We start from the raw sequence: 17,277 nt of genomic DNA, 5'->3' as shown, positions 1-17,277 counted from the left end.
TACTAATTTTTATTCTTTATAGATCTTTCCATTTTATTTATTAATAAACCGGGGGGGTTTAAAGATCAGCATAATGTGATGAACTTTCGCGGGAAAGAAAATATGCAGCTCAAGGGCACAAACTTTCCACCAATCAGAACGCGGAATCCCACTCATTCACTGACACAAACGGGAAAGTCTTGAAACTTTCCACAAATCACAGCGCAGAAACACACTCTCTGGAGGGGCAACAGCCAATCAGAACGCAGATGCTCTCTCCTGAATCGACAGTAACATGGAAGACCATCCTGGACTGAGATTTACAGCGAGCAGAGAATAACTGCTGAATGATCCATTAACCTGCCTAACCTAATACATTTAACTCGTTTATTTCTTAAGAAAGGTGTTTTTGTGAGGTAATGAGGATGCTGGGCATGTACGTGCCGGACAGATTCGTGCTGAAGTCCTCTAAAGTTCAGGACGGGATGGGGTTGTACACTGCCAGAGCAGTCCAGAAGGTTCGTGCACATGAAAACAAACTCTCCGCATGAAACATCAAATATGCACACTGCAGTAAATACTGGAGAAATGCTTGTTTTACTGCTTTTGTAAGTTTGCACTAAGTGTTTTTGAGCATGTAGGTCCAGCTGCATTCCTGTCTGTGTTTATGCTGCTTACGTATGCTGCCACGTCCCTTACAAACAATCACCATGGTAACCGCCGTTTCCGCCAAAAATGTGCCATGACAACCGTCGTTTCCGCCAAAAATTTACCATGGCAACCGTCATTTCCACCGTAATACATGCGAAAATGAAGCCTAATTTTAGGACCATTGTTTGCATTTTGACATTATTTTAAGACCATTAAAGGAATGTTCTGGGTTCAAAACAAGTTAAGCTCATTGGACATCATTTGTGGCATAATGTTGATTGCCACAAAAAATAATTTTGACTTGCCTCTCCTTTTCTTTAAAAAAGCAAAAATCTGGGTTCCAGTGAGGCACTTACAATGGAAGTGAACGGGGGCCAATTTTGAACGTTTAAATACTCACTGTTTCAAAAGTATAACCACAAGACATAAACAATATGCGTGTAAACATGATTTTAGTGCGATAAAATCACTTACAAACCTTTTATGTGTAAGGTTATAGTCAATTTTACAACTTTGTTTACATGAGGATGTAATGTCAACAAACCCTAAATCCTTAAAATGACAACTTTACATCTCAAATAATACATCAGTTTTAAAGGGGTCATGACATGCTCTTTTTATACTTTTATTATCTTCCCTGAGGTCCATTAATAATGTTAGTAATGTTTTGTTTTTTTCAGGGGTTTTTTTCATTCAAACATTCATAATTTAGTAATATATGATCATTTTCCACCCTGTTTCTGGCCTTCTGTCTAAAATGCTCTAAGCGCCTCATTAAAACTTAAAAGTAAACACCCACTGTTCTGATTGGCTAACATCGTGCAGCCCCTCAAATACAGCCATATTTGAAACTCAATCTGAAGAATATAAACAATCTCAACAACATTATAAAACAAAATTTCAGGGTTTACACATAACGCACATCCAACACATTGCATCTGAATATATTAAACTGTTCATCTGAAGCACAACTGTTAACACTCACCCTGTCTACACCAGACGCTTGAGTCACGTCAAAAGCAATAGAACCCATTATAATCAATGATGCTGTCTACCATGAAAGTGTCCGTTGTGGCATGTCGTGTTGCACCGACAGTAAACAGATGTCCCGTTTCATTTTGTGTTGCACGTGCTGGTGCTAGTACTGCCAACAACACAAATAAACAGTTTAGAAAATTAATGTCGAAGCTCCGGGTGTATACAGCCTCAAGCTGTTGCTTCGTGTCATGTCAATGGACATGCCCGGTGTAGACAGGTTTTCAGCAACATAAACTATCAAACAGTAATGACATATGAAATATTCATGAATGGAAATTTTTACTTGCTGTTTTGCATTGGGTCCAAGTGTTTTAACTGCCCCATCCTTCAATAACAGTTCCTTGGCAAAGCTTGAATCGTTTTATGACTGTTCTAATTGCCGAAAAAGCATGCAATCCATGCTGAAATACGCTGAAGACACATCCACATCCAGTTTCTAGTATCATCCTGCACTGAAATGCACACCACTGGAAATGCATCTAAACGGTCAATGACATCCATCCAGCACATGTTTTCATACATCAACAATTAAAAAAAGCTCTGATGGGTGAAAGAACGTGTCCCTGACGCGTTTGTGCTCAAACAGCAAGAGGCAGCAGCTGAATGACAGAGAGTGAATTCTCCTCTTCAGAGTTGTAACTTGACACTGCATCTTTTAAAAGCGGCATGTCTATGCATGTTTAAATACAAAAATAATTGAAAATTGTCCAGATGGGTCCCCTTTGGTGTTCAGGAATAGTTAGTAGGCCACAGTAGGCCTTGTTTGTCCAGCACTCTCAGTTTACAAACTGAAGCACCAGTGGGCGGGGCCAAGGATGTGTTGATGTAAAAGTAGGTATTGATGTTTTTAATGTTATTAATGTTGTTGATGCGGGTCATGAATTTATGAGCCTGCAAATGATGTAGGGAAATCGTGGAAGTAGAGAATGAGGTGTTTTTGCCGCATGGTTTCAATAAATGCTTTTATTGCATTGGGGATTAAGTTTTGAGTTCTGAAATTTACAGTATGTTTTTATAGTAGAAAGACCTCTTATAAACTCAGCAAAAAAAGAAACGTCCTCTCACTTTCAACCGCTTTTATTTTCAGCAAACATAATGTGTAAATATTTGTATGAACATAAAAAGATTCAACAACTGAACAAGTTTCACAGACATGTGACTAACAGAAATGAAATAATGTGTCCCTGAACAAAGGGGGGGGGGGGGGGGGTCAAAATCAAAAGTAACAGTCAGTATCTGGTGTGGCCACCAGCTGCATTAAGTACTGCAGTGTACCTCATGGACTGCACCAGATTTGCCAGTTCTTGCTGTGAGATGTTACCCCACTCTTCCACCAAGGCACTTGCAAGTTCCTGGACATTTCTGGGGGGAATGGCCCTAGCCCTCACCTCCGATCCAACAGGTCCCAGACGTGTTCAATAGGATTGAGATCCGGCCTCTTCGCTGGCCATGGCAGAACACTGACATACCTGTCTTGCAGGAAATAATGCACAGAACGAGCAGTATGGCTGGTGGCATTGTCATGCTGGAGGGTGAGCCTGCAGGAAGGGTACTACATGAGGGAGGAGGATGTCTTCCTTGTGACGCACAGCGTTGAGATTGCCTGCAGTGACAACAAGCTCAGTCTGATGATGCTGTGACACACCGCCCCAGACCATGACGGACCCTCCACCTCCAAATCGATCCCGCTCCAGAGTACAGGCCTTGGTGTAACGCTCATTCCTTCAACGATAAACGCGAGTCCGACCATCACCCCTGGTGAGACAAAACCGCGACTCGTCAGTGAAGAGCACTTTTTGCCAGTTCTGTCTTGTCCAGCGAAGGTGGGTTTGTGCCCATAGGCGACATTGTTGCCGATGATATCTGGTAAGAACCTGCCTTACAACAGGCCTACAAGCCCTCAGTCCAGCCTCTCTCAGCTTATTGCAGACAGTCTGAGCACTGATGGAGGGATTGTGCGTTCCTGGTGTAACTCGGGCAGTTGTTGTTGCCATCCTGTACCTGTCCCGCAGGTGTGATATTCGGATGTACCGATCCTGTGCAGGTGTTGTTACACGTGGTCTGCCACTGCGAGGACGATCAGCTGTCCTTCCTGTCTCCCTGTAGCGCTGTCTTAGGTGTCTCACAGTACGGTCATTGCAATTTATTGCCCTGGCCACATCTGCAGTCCTCATGCCTCCATGCAGCATGCCAAAGGCATGTTCATGTAGATGAGCAGGGACCCTGGGCATCATATTTTGGTGTTTTTCAGAGTCAGTAGAAAGGTCTCTTTAGTGTCCTAAGTTTTTATAACTGTGATCTTAATTGCCTACCGTCTGTAAGCTGTTAGTGTCTTAACGACCGTTCCACAGGTACATGTTCATTAATTGTTTATGGTTCATTGAACAAGCATGGAGAATATTGTTTAAACCCTTTACAATAAAGATCTGTAAAGTTATTTGGATTTTTACAAAATTATCTTTAAAATACAGTGTCCTGAAAAAGGGACGTTTCTTTTTTTGCTGAGTTTATGTCAAAATATCAAGGAAAATTTGATTTCTCATGACATGACCCCTTTAACAGAAGAATGCATGTAAGTACTTTTATAAAATGAAAAGCTTCACATTTCTGCCTTTAAACCCCTTAAAAAAATCAGTCTAATGAGAATTACCTTTGTTAAGTGAAATGTCTAATTGTCTGGATGCATTGCAGTAATGAGAATTAGTAAAATAATAAAATGTTTTGTTATTTTTTTTGGGGTTTTTTTTCAAATTTGTCAGAAAAATAAATTCACAATGCAAAAAAGAGACTAACAATAGCCTTTGTCTTTATGCAAAATATTATTTATTATTTTTTTCTTTTGATTTTGGTGAATTATTGTTTTCTTGAGATTCCTTTCACATTTGAAGTTCAGTTTTTCTTGCTCCACTTTGTTAGCTTGCCCTGATCTCAAATTTGAATTGGATGGAAAACATCAAATCAGCCTTCAAAAAGAAGGTGCCATCAGCATCCTTAAGAAGTGTCATCTCAGGGTTTCAGAACATGCACTTCCATGTATACTCTGTGTTTGGAAATAATGTTCTGAAACTTGATCCTGAGACTTCTCTCAGAACTTCCTGTGACTTGACATCTCTGTAGATGTGTAAAGTCTCAGAATGAGCTGTAAGAGTAGAGAATCAAGACTTTTTTTCATCATATTCTTGGTCATGTTGAGATATTGCACACAGACACAGTCTTCTGTTGGAAGTGACATCAAAACCAAATTCTAAAACACGTTCTTTTTACAGGGCGAGAAGTTTGGTCCATTTGCAGGTGAGAAGCGGATGCTGAGTGATTTGGATGAAAGCATGGATCCAAGACTGATGTGGGAGGTGGGTGACTAGACTCAACAAATCCATTCCATAATTTTACCCCCAATGCATCGTCACAACAGTGTTTTTTGTGTGTTTCTGCTATGTTTTACTTTACACCGATCAGCCACAACATTAAAAGCACCTGTCTAATATTGTGGAGGTCCCCTTCGTGCCGCCAAAACAACGGCAACAATCATCCATGCGATTATCTAATCAGCCAATCGTGTGGAAGCAGTGCAGTGCATAAAATCATGCAGATACGGGTCAGGAGCTTCAGTTAATGTTCACATCAACCATCAGAATGGGGAAAAATGTGATGATTTTCATGCACAACAGTCTCTAGGGTTTACTCAGAATGGTGCCAAAAACAAAAAACATCCAGTGAGCGCAGTTCTGTGGATGGTAATGCCTTGTTGTTGAGAGAGGTCAGCGGAGAATGGTCAGATTGGTTTGAACTGACAAAGTCCATAGCAACTCAGATAACCGCTCTGTACAATTGTGGTGAGAAGAATAGCATCTCAGAATGCTATTGTGGATGCGGGTTGCCGCTGTTTTGGCGGCACGAGGGGGATGTACACAAAATAAGGCAGGTGGTTTTAATGTTGTGGCTGATCGGTGTATATAACAATAATATGTTATACTCTATATAACATTTAAAAAAATTTAAAGTATGCATAAGAAAACAAAGGAACATAATAAAATGGTAGTTGCCTGTTCCGCCACAATGTTAGGGTGTTGTGTGTGGTTGCCAGGGCATTGCTATGCAGTTGCTTATGTGTCCTGAATGCTTTTTAATGTGTTGCTATGCAGTTGCTATTGTTCAGACGGATGCTGGCAATGTTTAATGTGACCAGACATGTCAGCCTTGCGATCAACTCACGCTGACTCTCCCTTGCCAACTGAACTGCAGAGGATTGATCAGTTATTAAATCCAAGGGTTCACTTACTTTTCCACAACACTGTGAATGTTTAATGGGGTGTGTTCAATAAAGACATTAAAGATTATAATTGTTTTTGTCTTGTTTGCTTAAGCACATTGTTATTTGTCTGTACTTGTGACTTTGATGAAAATGAGATCACATTTTGCGACCAATTAATGCAGAAAAATGTCATGGTTACTTGCGTAACCTCCGTTCCCTGATGGAGGGAACGAGACATTGTGTCGATGTAGTGACATTAGGGGTCACTCTTGGGAGCCCGAGACACCTCCGGTCTTTGATAAAAGGCCAGTGAAAATTGGCGAGTGATATTTGCATGCCACTCCCCCGGACATACGGGTATAAAAGGAGCTGGCGTGCAAACCACTCATTCAGGTTTTATACTGAGGAGCCGAGACAAGGTCTGGCCATTTCAGCGGGTAGTTCAGCGTTGTGGCAGGAGGGACACAACATCTCGTTCCCTCCATCAGGAAACGGAGGTTATGCAAGTAACCATGACGTTCCCTATCTGTCACTCACTCGACGTTGTGTCGATGTAGTGACACTAGTGGTCCCTATACAAAGTGCCGCAACTGGCTGAACTGTGTTACATGAACTGGCGGTGTGTGACGGGCAGACCACTGTGTGCCTCATAGCCAGCTCACCAGGCCGACACGTAACCTCCCCCAACATTGCTATGAGTGTCGAACGGCCCTTTGGGGACAAGTCGACTACCCAAAAGATAGAGACAGGCTAGCCCATTTGTGGCCTCTTTTCCCCTTCTTTTTTTCCACTCCATAATAAAAGGGGAATATCTGACTGGGCTGACCAGGTCTAGTTGGGGGGTGTCCCTCCCAAGGGGAGGACACCACGGAGACCACATCTCGCCCAGAGAGAGGGGGTATATTTAAGTGGAAAATATGGTCTTGCCGAACTATGTCGGAAGTATGTCATGTGGAGAAGTCTCATGGTAGGTCTACCCAACGGGGGAGGAGTTACTACAAACATGGAGGCTGTGGCAGAAGGGCCTCTGCCCAAGGAAGATGCAGTTTGCCAACAGGGAAACGAATTAGCGGAAGATATACATCGCATGGGGTTGCTTACAGGGAACCGCCACATGCGGAGCACCTACCCCAGAACAGCGCTTTTAGTTAGCACGTGTACTGGGCTGGCAGCGAGTCTCTCCGAAAACTCAACTGCCACAGGGCTCAGAGGAAGTCAACCAGGGAACATAGTTTGTGAACATTACTGGGAGTTAATGGCGCACGTCTTCAGCTCAGCTCGTCCCGGGTAGTGGCACGCAATACAAGCAGATAAGCCTGGGATAGCCGGCCGGGTATATCGCTTGCACATAGCTCCTTTCATCCGGATGCCTGATCGGGGCAGACGAGCGTGCTTGGGAATGGGAGGTCTGCGGGGGGATACCTGGCGGAGGCGGTCCCATTGGGGTCCCAAAATCGCCCCCAGTGCTAGCCGCGCTGGCCTCATACCCATAGGTAGAAGGACCGAGGCGGGGAGCCGCTGGGTTGCTTGCTTTCTTATGAAAGCAAGCCGCAATGTTGTCATGGTCATGTTCTCGCAGTGAGTACATGAACCGTCCACGAACACTGTCTCCACGTAGGTCGCACCCAGACACGAAAGATAGCGATCGTGACCGTCTGAAGTTGAGAGGTAACGACCGCAACGAGGAATAACACACAAATGGAAAGGCATCTTTAAAAAGATGCTTCTTTAAAAAGACGTTGTGTGTGTGCCGCTCTTTTAGAGAAATATACTCCTTTAGGAAAATATACTCTCTTTTTTCTGCCGAAGCGCCCAGGGGCATTCTCTGCAGAGCACCAATGCAGAGGAGGGAGAAGCCGCTGAAATGCGCCATCAGATCCCGGCAGAGGTGAATGAACATTCAGCTCAGTAAACATCGACCGTTCGGCTCCGAAGAAAAAATCTGAATGAGTGGTTGCATGCCAGCTCTTTTATACCCGTATGTCCGGGGGAGTGGCATGCAAATACCAATCGCCAATTTTCATTGGCCTTTTATCAAAGACCAGAGGTGTCTCGGGCTCCCAAGAGTGACCCCTAGTGTCACTACATCGACACAACGTTGAGTGAGTGACAGATAGGGAACAGCTAATCCAAAGGGTTCACATACTTTTGCTTGCCACTGTATGTAACTGGGACAGTCTGTGCATGTAAAATAATACAAAAATATGTTTTGTTTGTGTAGTCACCACATGACATTTGGGTTTTTCCTAGTAGGAATGGGTCACAATGGTCCACTAGTCAGTTTAACTTGCTTTTTTTTTACATTTTGTCGTTCGTTTGGTTTCTGTTCCTCAGTGTTGTACTGGGTAGCACCGCCCACAATTCAATCTTATTGCTCCAAAATCTCTCTCCACATAATTGTTTATTAAACATCAAAAATGTTCTGATTAGCTGTGATTGTGTCACATTGCAGAGCATTTTTGCTTTCAGTGTGGACAGACAAATTACTTGTCACTGGAATCACATCCCACCTGGTTATAGGACACTTTTTGCATGTGCACATTCCATAGAGCAATCTTATAATGCCAGTAAACCCAAAATTCAACTTCAAATACAAATTCACTAAGAGCTCCTTCTTCTGCTGAACTCTACACCTCATGTGGTTAATGCACTCCAAGTAACTCAGCAGTGTGTACCTCAAATTCAGATGCCACCAGTGGTCCAGAGACCTGTACATGTGAGTAATGGTTGATTTTGTGTGGTGCTGCAGGTTCGAGGGAATAAAGGTGACGTAATGTATATTCTTGATGCCAGTAATCCTCGTCATGCCAACTGGCTCCGCTTCGTCCATCAGGCCCCCTCACAGGAGCAGAAGAACCTGGCTGCCATTCAGGTATGAGTTTACTGTTCAACTTCTCACATGACAGCGGTAGAAACGTGTCAACTTGTAGAAATTCTAGAAGAAGTTGTAAATCATTTCAAAATGATATTCATTGGTTTGGGAAGTGACGACTTTGTTCCTAAAATATTTACAGTTAGTTTTCAAACTCATCGCAGCTGTGGTAACTAGTTTAAAATAAATAAATAAAATAAATAAAAATCCAAGGTAATATAATACAAAGTATAATGTTAAAAATGTACACAAAATAATAAAAAAATTGCAAATATAAAAAAGTTTGCCTGATTTACGCTACTATATAAGGCGGAAATGCGTCAACATAGTCTGTGAAAAGGGTCCATTGTTTACATACTTGAAAGAGTCTATACCTTTTATACAGCATTGTACTGTACATGCAGCACCATTTAAAAAATCACCATCAAAATGTGGTTCATCCAATCAGAATTTGCAGTCAGAACTATCAGATTTACATAATGCAAAGCTGATGCCAGACTTATCATTCAACTGTTATGAATAATTGTATCTTTTGGTTTGCGTCCATCAAGTTACAAATAACAAGAGAAAAATAGATAGGTAAAGTTGTCAAGACAAACTTTGATGTAGAGGCCTGCACTGTACTCAAATGTATTTTATGTATTTAAGGGACAGAATATTATTCGTGTTATTCTTCTATTGAGCAAGAGCAACAAAAATAAATGTTTTACAGGAGCAGGGTTAGTGGCTCATTCATACAAATTCTTCCTTGTGCTCCATGCAGCAGAAAGTACCACTCTGAGGCAAAATCTCTGAGCATGAGGGCGGTCCCTTAGTGCTATAGATGTTAACGCTTTATTAAAGAAAGGTACAAACAAAACTTTAAAACCAACCTAAGGTAAATCAGACATTTGGCAATGTGTTAAAGAAATAGTTCACCCAAAAAAAACTGTCCCATTACTGACTTACCCTGATGCCATCCCAGATGTGTATGACTGTCTTTCTTCAGCAGAACACAAATTAAGATTTTTAGAAGAAGGTAGAGAGCTCTGTCGGGTCCTTATAATAGAAGTACACGGGTGCCAGCACTTTGACGGTCCAAAAGTCACATTTAGGCAGCAATAAATTAATCCACACGACTCCAGTCAATCAATGAATGTCTTCTGAAGCAAATCAATACATTTATGTAAAAAATAAATGGATAATTAAAACATTATTAACTTTTAAAAAGTGCTTGCTGCCAGCAGCTGACGCAAAGTGTGACATAAGCGTGTCGGCAAGTTTACGTTAGAATTTGAAAGCGCCGTTTATTTACAACAGAAGAACAAATGTGAGAGTTCGGCCATTTCAAACAGCATCTGAGCCATGGACGGAAGCACCTTCTTCATTCCAATTACCAACTAATAAGCCAGATACCTTTTTCCATTTAACTCTTGCAGATGAAATCTTTCCAAAATCTTGTACCAATAAATGTATTTTAATAACATCTTCTTGACATATAATTATAACTACTACATCATCTGCACATGCTGATACATGAACAGGCGCAAACTCATCAGCAATTTTAAGCCCCATTAAATCTTTACGAATTTTGTTTAACAAAGGTTCAATTGCTAATGCATACAACATGCCCGATAATGAGATAATGACCTTTAAAACACTCTCAATATCTCCATATAAAACTTTAATCATTTTTAAGAACTCAAAAAGCCTCCATTGTACTCCATAAATAATTGTGCTCCACTCAATTAAAAGCCTTCTCTTGATCCATTGAGATTAAGCCAAATTTAAAACCATATTGTCTAGAAGTATCAATAAGATCTCTAATAAAATATATATTATCAAAATGTATCTTCCGGGAACACAATAGTACTGATCATTGTATTTACCATACTCCATTGCCTTCTTTAATCTGTTTGCTAGAGCCTTGGAAAGAGCCTTGTAGTAAGCACAGAGTAAAGCGACAGGTTTCCAATTAGATATATCCTTTAAATCCCCCTTTTTGGTAGTAAGGTCAGAACCGCCCTTCTGCAGCTCAGTGGGAGTTGCCCTCCAGCAAAACTCTCGAGTACTGCTAACAGATCCGGCCCCACTACACTCCAAAAAGTTTTATAAAATTCAATAGGGATTCCATCAATTCCTGAAGCTTTACCATTGACCATACTCATTACCGCTGAATGCAACTCAAGCAGTAACAATGGCTGTTCCAATTCAGCATTTATTTCAGCTGGTACTTTTGGAAGACCTTCGTAAAACTTCTGTGCTATATCAAAGTTTTCCTCATGCTTAGAGGCATAAGACTTGAGTAAAACTCCACAGGTCTCCGACGAATTTCTGAAGGCTCTGTCAATTCCTGCCCATCATCAGCAAGTATCGAATGAATTAATCTACTCTGACAATTTTTTTACGACTAAAAAAAATAACTGGATGGTGCATCCGTTTCGTTAATATTTTGAAACCATGATCTCACCAATTCCCCTTGTCCTTTGATTCCCAGCAAATCTGTAAAACCTTTTTTTTTTTTACTTTAATGGCCTGAAAGTGACTTTGATCTTGAGTAGAAGCACTTAAAATCTGGAGTTCTATTATTCCCAACTCAAGGTCTTCAATTGTTTTAACAATATTCCTGGAGGTGTTGAGTAGTGCTGCAACTAACGATTATTTTGATAATCGACTAATCTAGCCATTATTCGAATGATTATCCGACTATTCTGTGATTATTGCAACGATTAATCATTAGCTCTTAACCGATTATTCAGCTTGTGCCTGACATAAAAGGTTGTATTAAACGTGCTTACTAACAATAAAGAGGATAAAATCATGTTTTAAAAATACCTCTAAATGACAGTCACTGAAATAAAGGAACAATATTTTTATTATTAAGTTTTATTCAGTAAAAAATTCACTGCAAAAAAATCCTATTGTTATCAAGTGTTTTTGTCTTGTTTTCCATTTAAAATATCTATAAATCCTTAAAACAAGATACATTTACTTCAGAAACAACATACAAGATATTTAGACTTGCTTTCAGAGAATATAATTCTCTGAAAGCAAGTCTAGAAGCAAGTCTAAATATCTTATGCTGCTTCTCAGGTAAATAAATCTTGTTTTAAGGATTTTTTTGATATTTTAATATATTTAAATATTTAATATTATATTTAACATTCTCAGATTTTTCTTCTGCAGTATAGCTGCTAAAGTAAATGTAAGTTGTTTTAAAGGAGTTTTAGATATTTATATTGGAAAACAAAAACAAATCAAAAACGTATTTTGGTTGCATGACATTATGGGCGAAGACCACCCTCTCTTTTGTTAACTTCGATCCATCTTTAACTTACAAAAAAAAAAAAAAAAACCCTCTCTCTTCTTAATAGAGCTGCGTATCACCGATTTTCTTCATGATAAAATACACACCGCAACACAAATATTATGATTCAATGCGTCGCGACCGATTTCCTTCATGATAAGATACACACCGCAACACATACAGTACATATTTTGATTCAATATGTCGCAAGCTGCATGCACGAGGGACAAGTGTCCCCGCGCCAGAGTGTGCATCAGCCGGGTGCAGTTTCAATCTCTCCCCCTTAGATCGGGTCACTTCATGCGACTCGTAGAAGAGGCGCTGACTGCACAGAGAAATGCCAGTTTTGGAGTTTGTACTTATTTACATGACCTGCTTCCTTATTATTTGAACTTAAATAAAGGATGCATTAAAGATATAACGCCAAGGTGTTTCCTTTAAAAATGCTCAGACATGCAAGTTTTGCTTAAGCAGAATGGCAGCATCGGCTCTGCATTATTTCACAACGAGAGTGCTTCTGTATGAACTTATTTTGTATTTTTATATAATTCCTCAGACTTGGTGATCTACATCATCTGAAGATGTCTGGAAAGTTTAGAGTGCATCTGGACTATAAGCTGTGTAATTCTTCCTCTCCTCAGTCAGGCGTGAGCTGCAGTGCTCCTCTCGCGTGCCATCATTAGAGTTTAATGTGATCTCATGGTACGTTAAATGAGATCAAATGATTATTCAACAACAAAAAATTTTGTCAACAATTTTTTATTGTTGACATTGTCTATAACGTTGATTAATCATTTCAGCCCTGGTGTTGAGAGTATATTTTTACAGAATTGTTGAATCTGTACTTTCCCTATGTCCCACCATTGTTGAATTGACCCAGATTTTTGTAACTTAACTCTCCATTGCCCCCCCCCCCCCCCCAAAAAAAAACCCCAACATAAAACCTTTCTTAAAACGAGTGTCATTTAACAATGAAACATTGAAGTGCCAATACACGCTCTTTGCTTTAAGAGAATTAATAAAAACAACTCCACAAACCATCATTTTCCCGTGAGTGTGCCCAAGAATTATGTCTAAAATCTCCATGCTTATCACGCCATACATCTGCTAAATCAAAAGTAATTCCACAATGCTTGCAAGCCTGTTTCTTTAAGACATATGCGGTTCAACGTGATTCTGATCTAGGTTACTGACTGTGCAATTAAAATCCCCGGCTAAAAAAAGAAAATCTACAGTCTCACATCCCGTAATTGTATCAGACAGTTTTTCCAAAAAGGAAGCATTATTTCTCTTGCATTTACAGGTGCATATACATGGATTAAGATCATAGTGATTCTTTTATATTTTGCAGTGACTTTAATCAACCTTCCAGCAATCACTTTTCTACCTTATATGACAATGGTAAAAAATAATCCTGAAAATAAAATTTGTACTCCAGCACTATTTGAACTCTTATGACTCATTACAGCAGTGCCCTCCCACTCTCTCTGCCAATCAACTTTATTGTCAAAATAAGAGTGTTTCTTGTACAAATGCAACATCAATATTCAGATTTAATGAGGAAATCTTAAACTCGCCCCCCAAAAAATAATTATGGCTATCAAGAAAATCCTCATCACACAGCCGTTCCATAAAATATTCTTGTGATCCTTCCAATTCATTGTGTGCATTTTGGACCCGTACCTCCTGCAATAATTTCTTGAGACGGTATACTTCTGTTTCACTAAGACCGTCTCCCGTATTTTTCATTATCACCTTTGCAGATGCAATAAACTTAGCTCGGTTTGAGGAAAAAAATCGTCTACAACCACATTTCTCTTTCCTTTTGTTACTTGCAAGAGGCTATGGCTTTTTTCTAAATCGTACTTCTCCTCCCTCCTAACACTGGTAATCGTCTGATGGATGTACTCTTGACCACGCCCCCGCTGCCACAGTCCTCTTTTTGAATTCTGTTCACATGCAGCTCTAGTTGCTTTTCACTTTGTTGTTGGTACTTTAAAATCTGGTTCTGTTACATCCATTATTTCTTGTCCAATTTGAACTGATTCTGCAACTTCCTTTGCCATATTTTCTCCAGCCACATCATTACTTTTTTTGACATTCACAACTGTTTGTTCTGTGGATTCTGCAGCATTTACTGTCATTTTATTAACATTTTGTTCATCGTTTTCTGTCACTGCATTTTCTGTTGGCATATTATTGCCCTGAATTCCTTCCGTGTCTGGGTCAGCTTGTTGCTCTTTATTTTTCTCAGGACAAGCTCTAACTGTGTCCTTGAGTCCACCATTGGAGTATGGCTGCGTTGCGAGCTCCGACACAACATAGCAATGTTTTGTTTGTTTTGTTCACAATTCTTAAGTTTTTTGTCTTGGATGTTGTCTGCCTTATTGTCTACGACAGACAAACACTTTTGGACATTGGTTCAGCGATCTCACACCGAAAACCGGACTTCACATTCCTCAATGCCGACCCGCTGTTTATAAACACGCAAGCGGAGCCCTTTGTCTGGGCAGCACGGCCGCGGAAACGCAGGAGGAAAAGGGGAAACAGAGCCGGCGTTCTCATCAGAGTAAGATGCCGCGCAAATCGACCCCTGCTACCCACTATTCTACTGCCAAATGTTCAGTCTCTGGATAACAAGCTCTGCGAGCTGAAAGCGCGGATCTCTTTCCAATGAAATACAAGGGACTGCTGCATTATCTGCCTAACAGAAACTTGGATGTCTGCGGAGATTCCAGACTCAGCCATTGAACCCGCGGGGTTCTCCATGCACCGAGCGGACAGAGCGAAAGACCTCTCAGGTAAAACTAGAGGAGGTGGTGTATGTTTTATGATCAACAAATCCTGGTGTGATCAGAGGAACGTACATTCCATCAAGTCTTTCTGTTCTCCTGATCTGGAATTCTTATGCTTCTGTGTCGACCATTCTGGCTACCGAGGGAATTCACAGCGGTCATTATCACTGCTGTGTACATCCCCCCACAAGCCAACACAGACTGGGCACTCAAGGAACTGTATGGGATTATAAGTGAACGGCAAACCGCGCACCCTGAGGCCGCGTTCATTGTGACCGGGGACTTTAATAAAGCCAGTTTAAAATCAGTCGCACCAAAATATCACCAGCACATTAGTTTCAACACACGAGGGGACCGGGTTTTGGACCATTGCTACTCTCCGTTCCGGGATGGCTACAAATCCCTCCCCCGCCCACCATTTGGCAAATCGGACCACTCTTCCATTCTGCTTCTGCCCGCTTACAGGCAGAAATTGAAACAGGAAGCACCCACCCTCAGAACGATCCAGTGCTGGTCGGACCAATCAGACTCTATGCTACAAGACTGTTTTGATCACACGGACTGGGAGATGTTCCGGTCCGCCTCTGATGGCGACATCGAGCTTTACACTGATAGCGTAATGTGTTTCATCAGAACGTGCGTAGAGGAAGTGATTCCGACCAGAACTGTACGAATCTATCCGAATCAGAAGCCATGGATCAATAGCGATGTTCGCGCGGCACTTAATGTGCGGACCTCCGCTTTTAATTCCGGGAACGCGGAGGAGCATAAACAAGCCAGTTATGCCCTCCGAAAACAGCAAAACGCCAGTACAGGAGCAAGATTGAAGGACAGTTTAACACCACCAACTCTAGAAGCATGTGGCAGGGAATTAACATCATCACGGACTTTAAAGGGAATAAAAACTCCGCCATGAACACTGCTGCCTCTCTACCGGATGAGCTAAATACTTTTTATGCTCGTTTCGAGGGAAATAACACCGCCCTCGTGGAGAGAGCTCTCGCGGCCGAAGCTACAGGTTAGTTCACTCTCCGTCTCTGTAGCGGATGTAACCCGATCCTTCCGACGGGTGAATATCCGCAAAGCCGCGGGCCCAGACGGCATTCCGGGCCGCGTCATCAGAGCATGCACGAACCAGCTGGCTGGTGTTTTTATGGACATTTTCAACCTTTCCCTCTCTTTGTCTGTAGTCCCCACATGCTTTAAAACATCCACCATTGTGCCTGTACCAAAACAATCAAAAATAACTTGTTTAAATGACTGGCGTCTTGTTGCTCTGACCCCCATCATCAGCAAATGTTTTGAGAGACTAATCAGAGATTACGTCTGCTCTGTATTGCCACTCAATCTTGACCCATTGCAGTTTGCTTACCGCAACAATCGCTCCACTGAAGATGCCATTGCATCTACAATACACACTGCTCTCTCCCACCTGTAAAAAAAGAACACTTATGTGAGAATGCTGTTTGTAGACTACAGCTCAGCATTCAACACCATAGTGCACTCCAAGCTTGATGAGAAACTCCGGGCTCTGGGCTTAAACAGCTCGCTGTGCAGCTGGATCCTGGACTTCCTGTCAAGCAGACGCCAGGTGGTTAGAATTGGCAGCAACATCTCCTCATCACTGACCCTCAACACTGGAGCCCCACAGGGCTGTGTTTTCAGCCCACTACTGTATTCCTTGTACACACATGACTGTGTGGCAACACATAGCTCCAATGCCATCATTAAGTTTGCTGATGACATGACGGTGGTAGTCTGATCACTGACAATGATGAAACAGCCTACAGAGAGGAGGCGCACACTCTGACACACTGGTGTCAGGAGCACAACCTCTCCCTCAACGTCAGTAAGACAAAGGAGCTTGTGGTGGACTTCAGAAGAAAAGACAGAGAACACAGTCCCATCACCATCAATGGAGCACCAGTGGAGATAGTCAGCAGCTTCAAGTTCCTGGGTGTCCACATCACTGAGGAACTCACATGGTCCGTCCACACTGAAGTCGTTGTGAAGAAGGCTCATCAGCGCCTCTTCTTCCTGAGACGGCTGAGGAAGTTTGGAATGAACCGCCACATCCTCACACGGTTCTACACCTGCACTGTGGAGAGCATCCTGACTGGCTGTATCTCCGCCTGGTATGGCAATAGCACCGCCCACAACCGCAAAGCACTGCAAAGGGTGGTGCGAACTGCCAAACACATCATCGGAGGTGAGCTTCCCTCCCTCCAGGAAATATATACAAGGCGGTGTGTGAAAAAAGCTTGGAGGATCATCATAGACTCCAGCCACCCAAGCCATGGGCTGTTCTCACTGCTACCATCAGGTAGGCGGTATCGAAGCATCAGGACCCGCACCAGCTGACTCCATGATAGCTTCTTCCCCCAAGCAATCAGACTTCTGAACT

The 17,277-nt window shown here is 41.8% G+C and overlaps 1 protein-coding gene across 2 annotated transcripts in view; it reads left to right on the top strand.

Annotated features, from left to right (window-relative positions):
• The first annotated feature begins 263 nt into the window (after positions 1–263).
• The window catches only part of LOC127420033 (PR domain zinc finger protein 5-like), a 147,541-nt gene continuing 130,527 nt past the window's right edge, over positions 264–17,277 (top strand). For both annotated transcript variants that reach the window (XM_051661967.1, XM_051661966.1), the window contains exons 1-3: positions 264–497; positions 4,935–5,018; positions 8,670–8,792. In XM_051661967.1, coding sequence (XP_051517927.1) covers positions 399–497; positions 4,935–5,018; positions 8,670–8,792 — 306 coding nt within the window. In that variant the 5' untranslated portion in view covers positions 264–398. The remainder of the gene's footprint in view (positions 498–4,934; positions 5,019–8,669; positions 8,793–17,277) is intronic.

The sequence above is a fragment of the Myxocyprinus asiaticus genome, chromosome 29 (genome assembly GCF_019703515.2).
Source record: "Myxocyprinus asiaticus isolate MX2 ecotype Aquarium Trade chromosome 29, UBuf_Myxa_2, whole genome shotgun sequence".
Classification (NCBI taxonomy): domain Eukaryota; kingdom Metazoa; phylum Chordata; class Actinopteri; order Cypriniformes; family Catostomidae; genus Myxocyprinus; species Myxocyprinus asiaticus.
The sequence above is the reverse complement of the archived record's forward strand: the minus strand, read 5'-3'. Positions and strand labels throughout refer to the sequence as shown.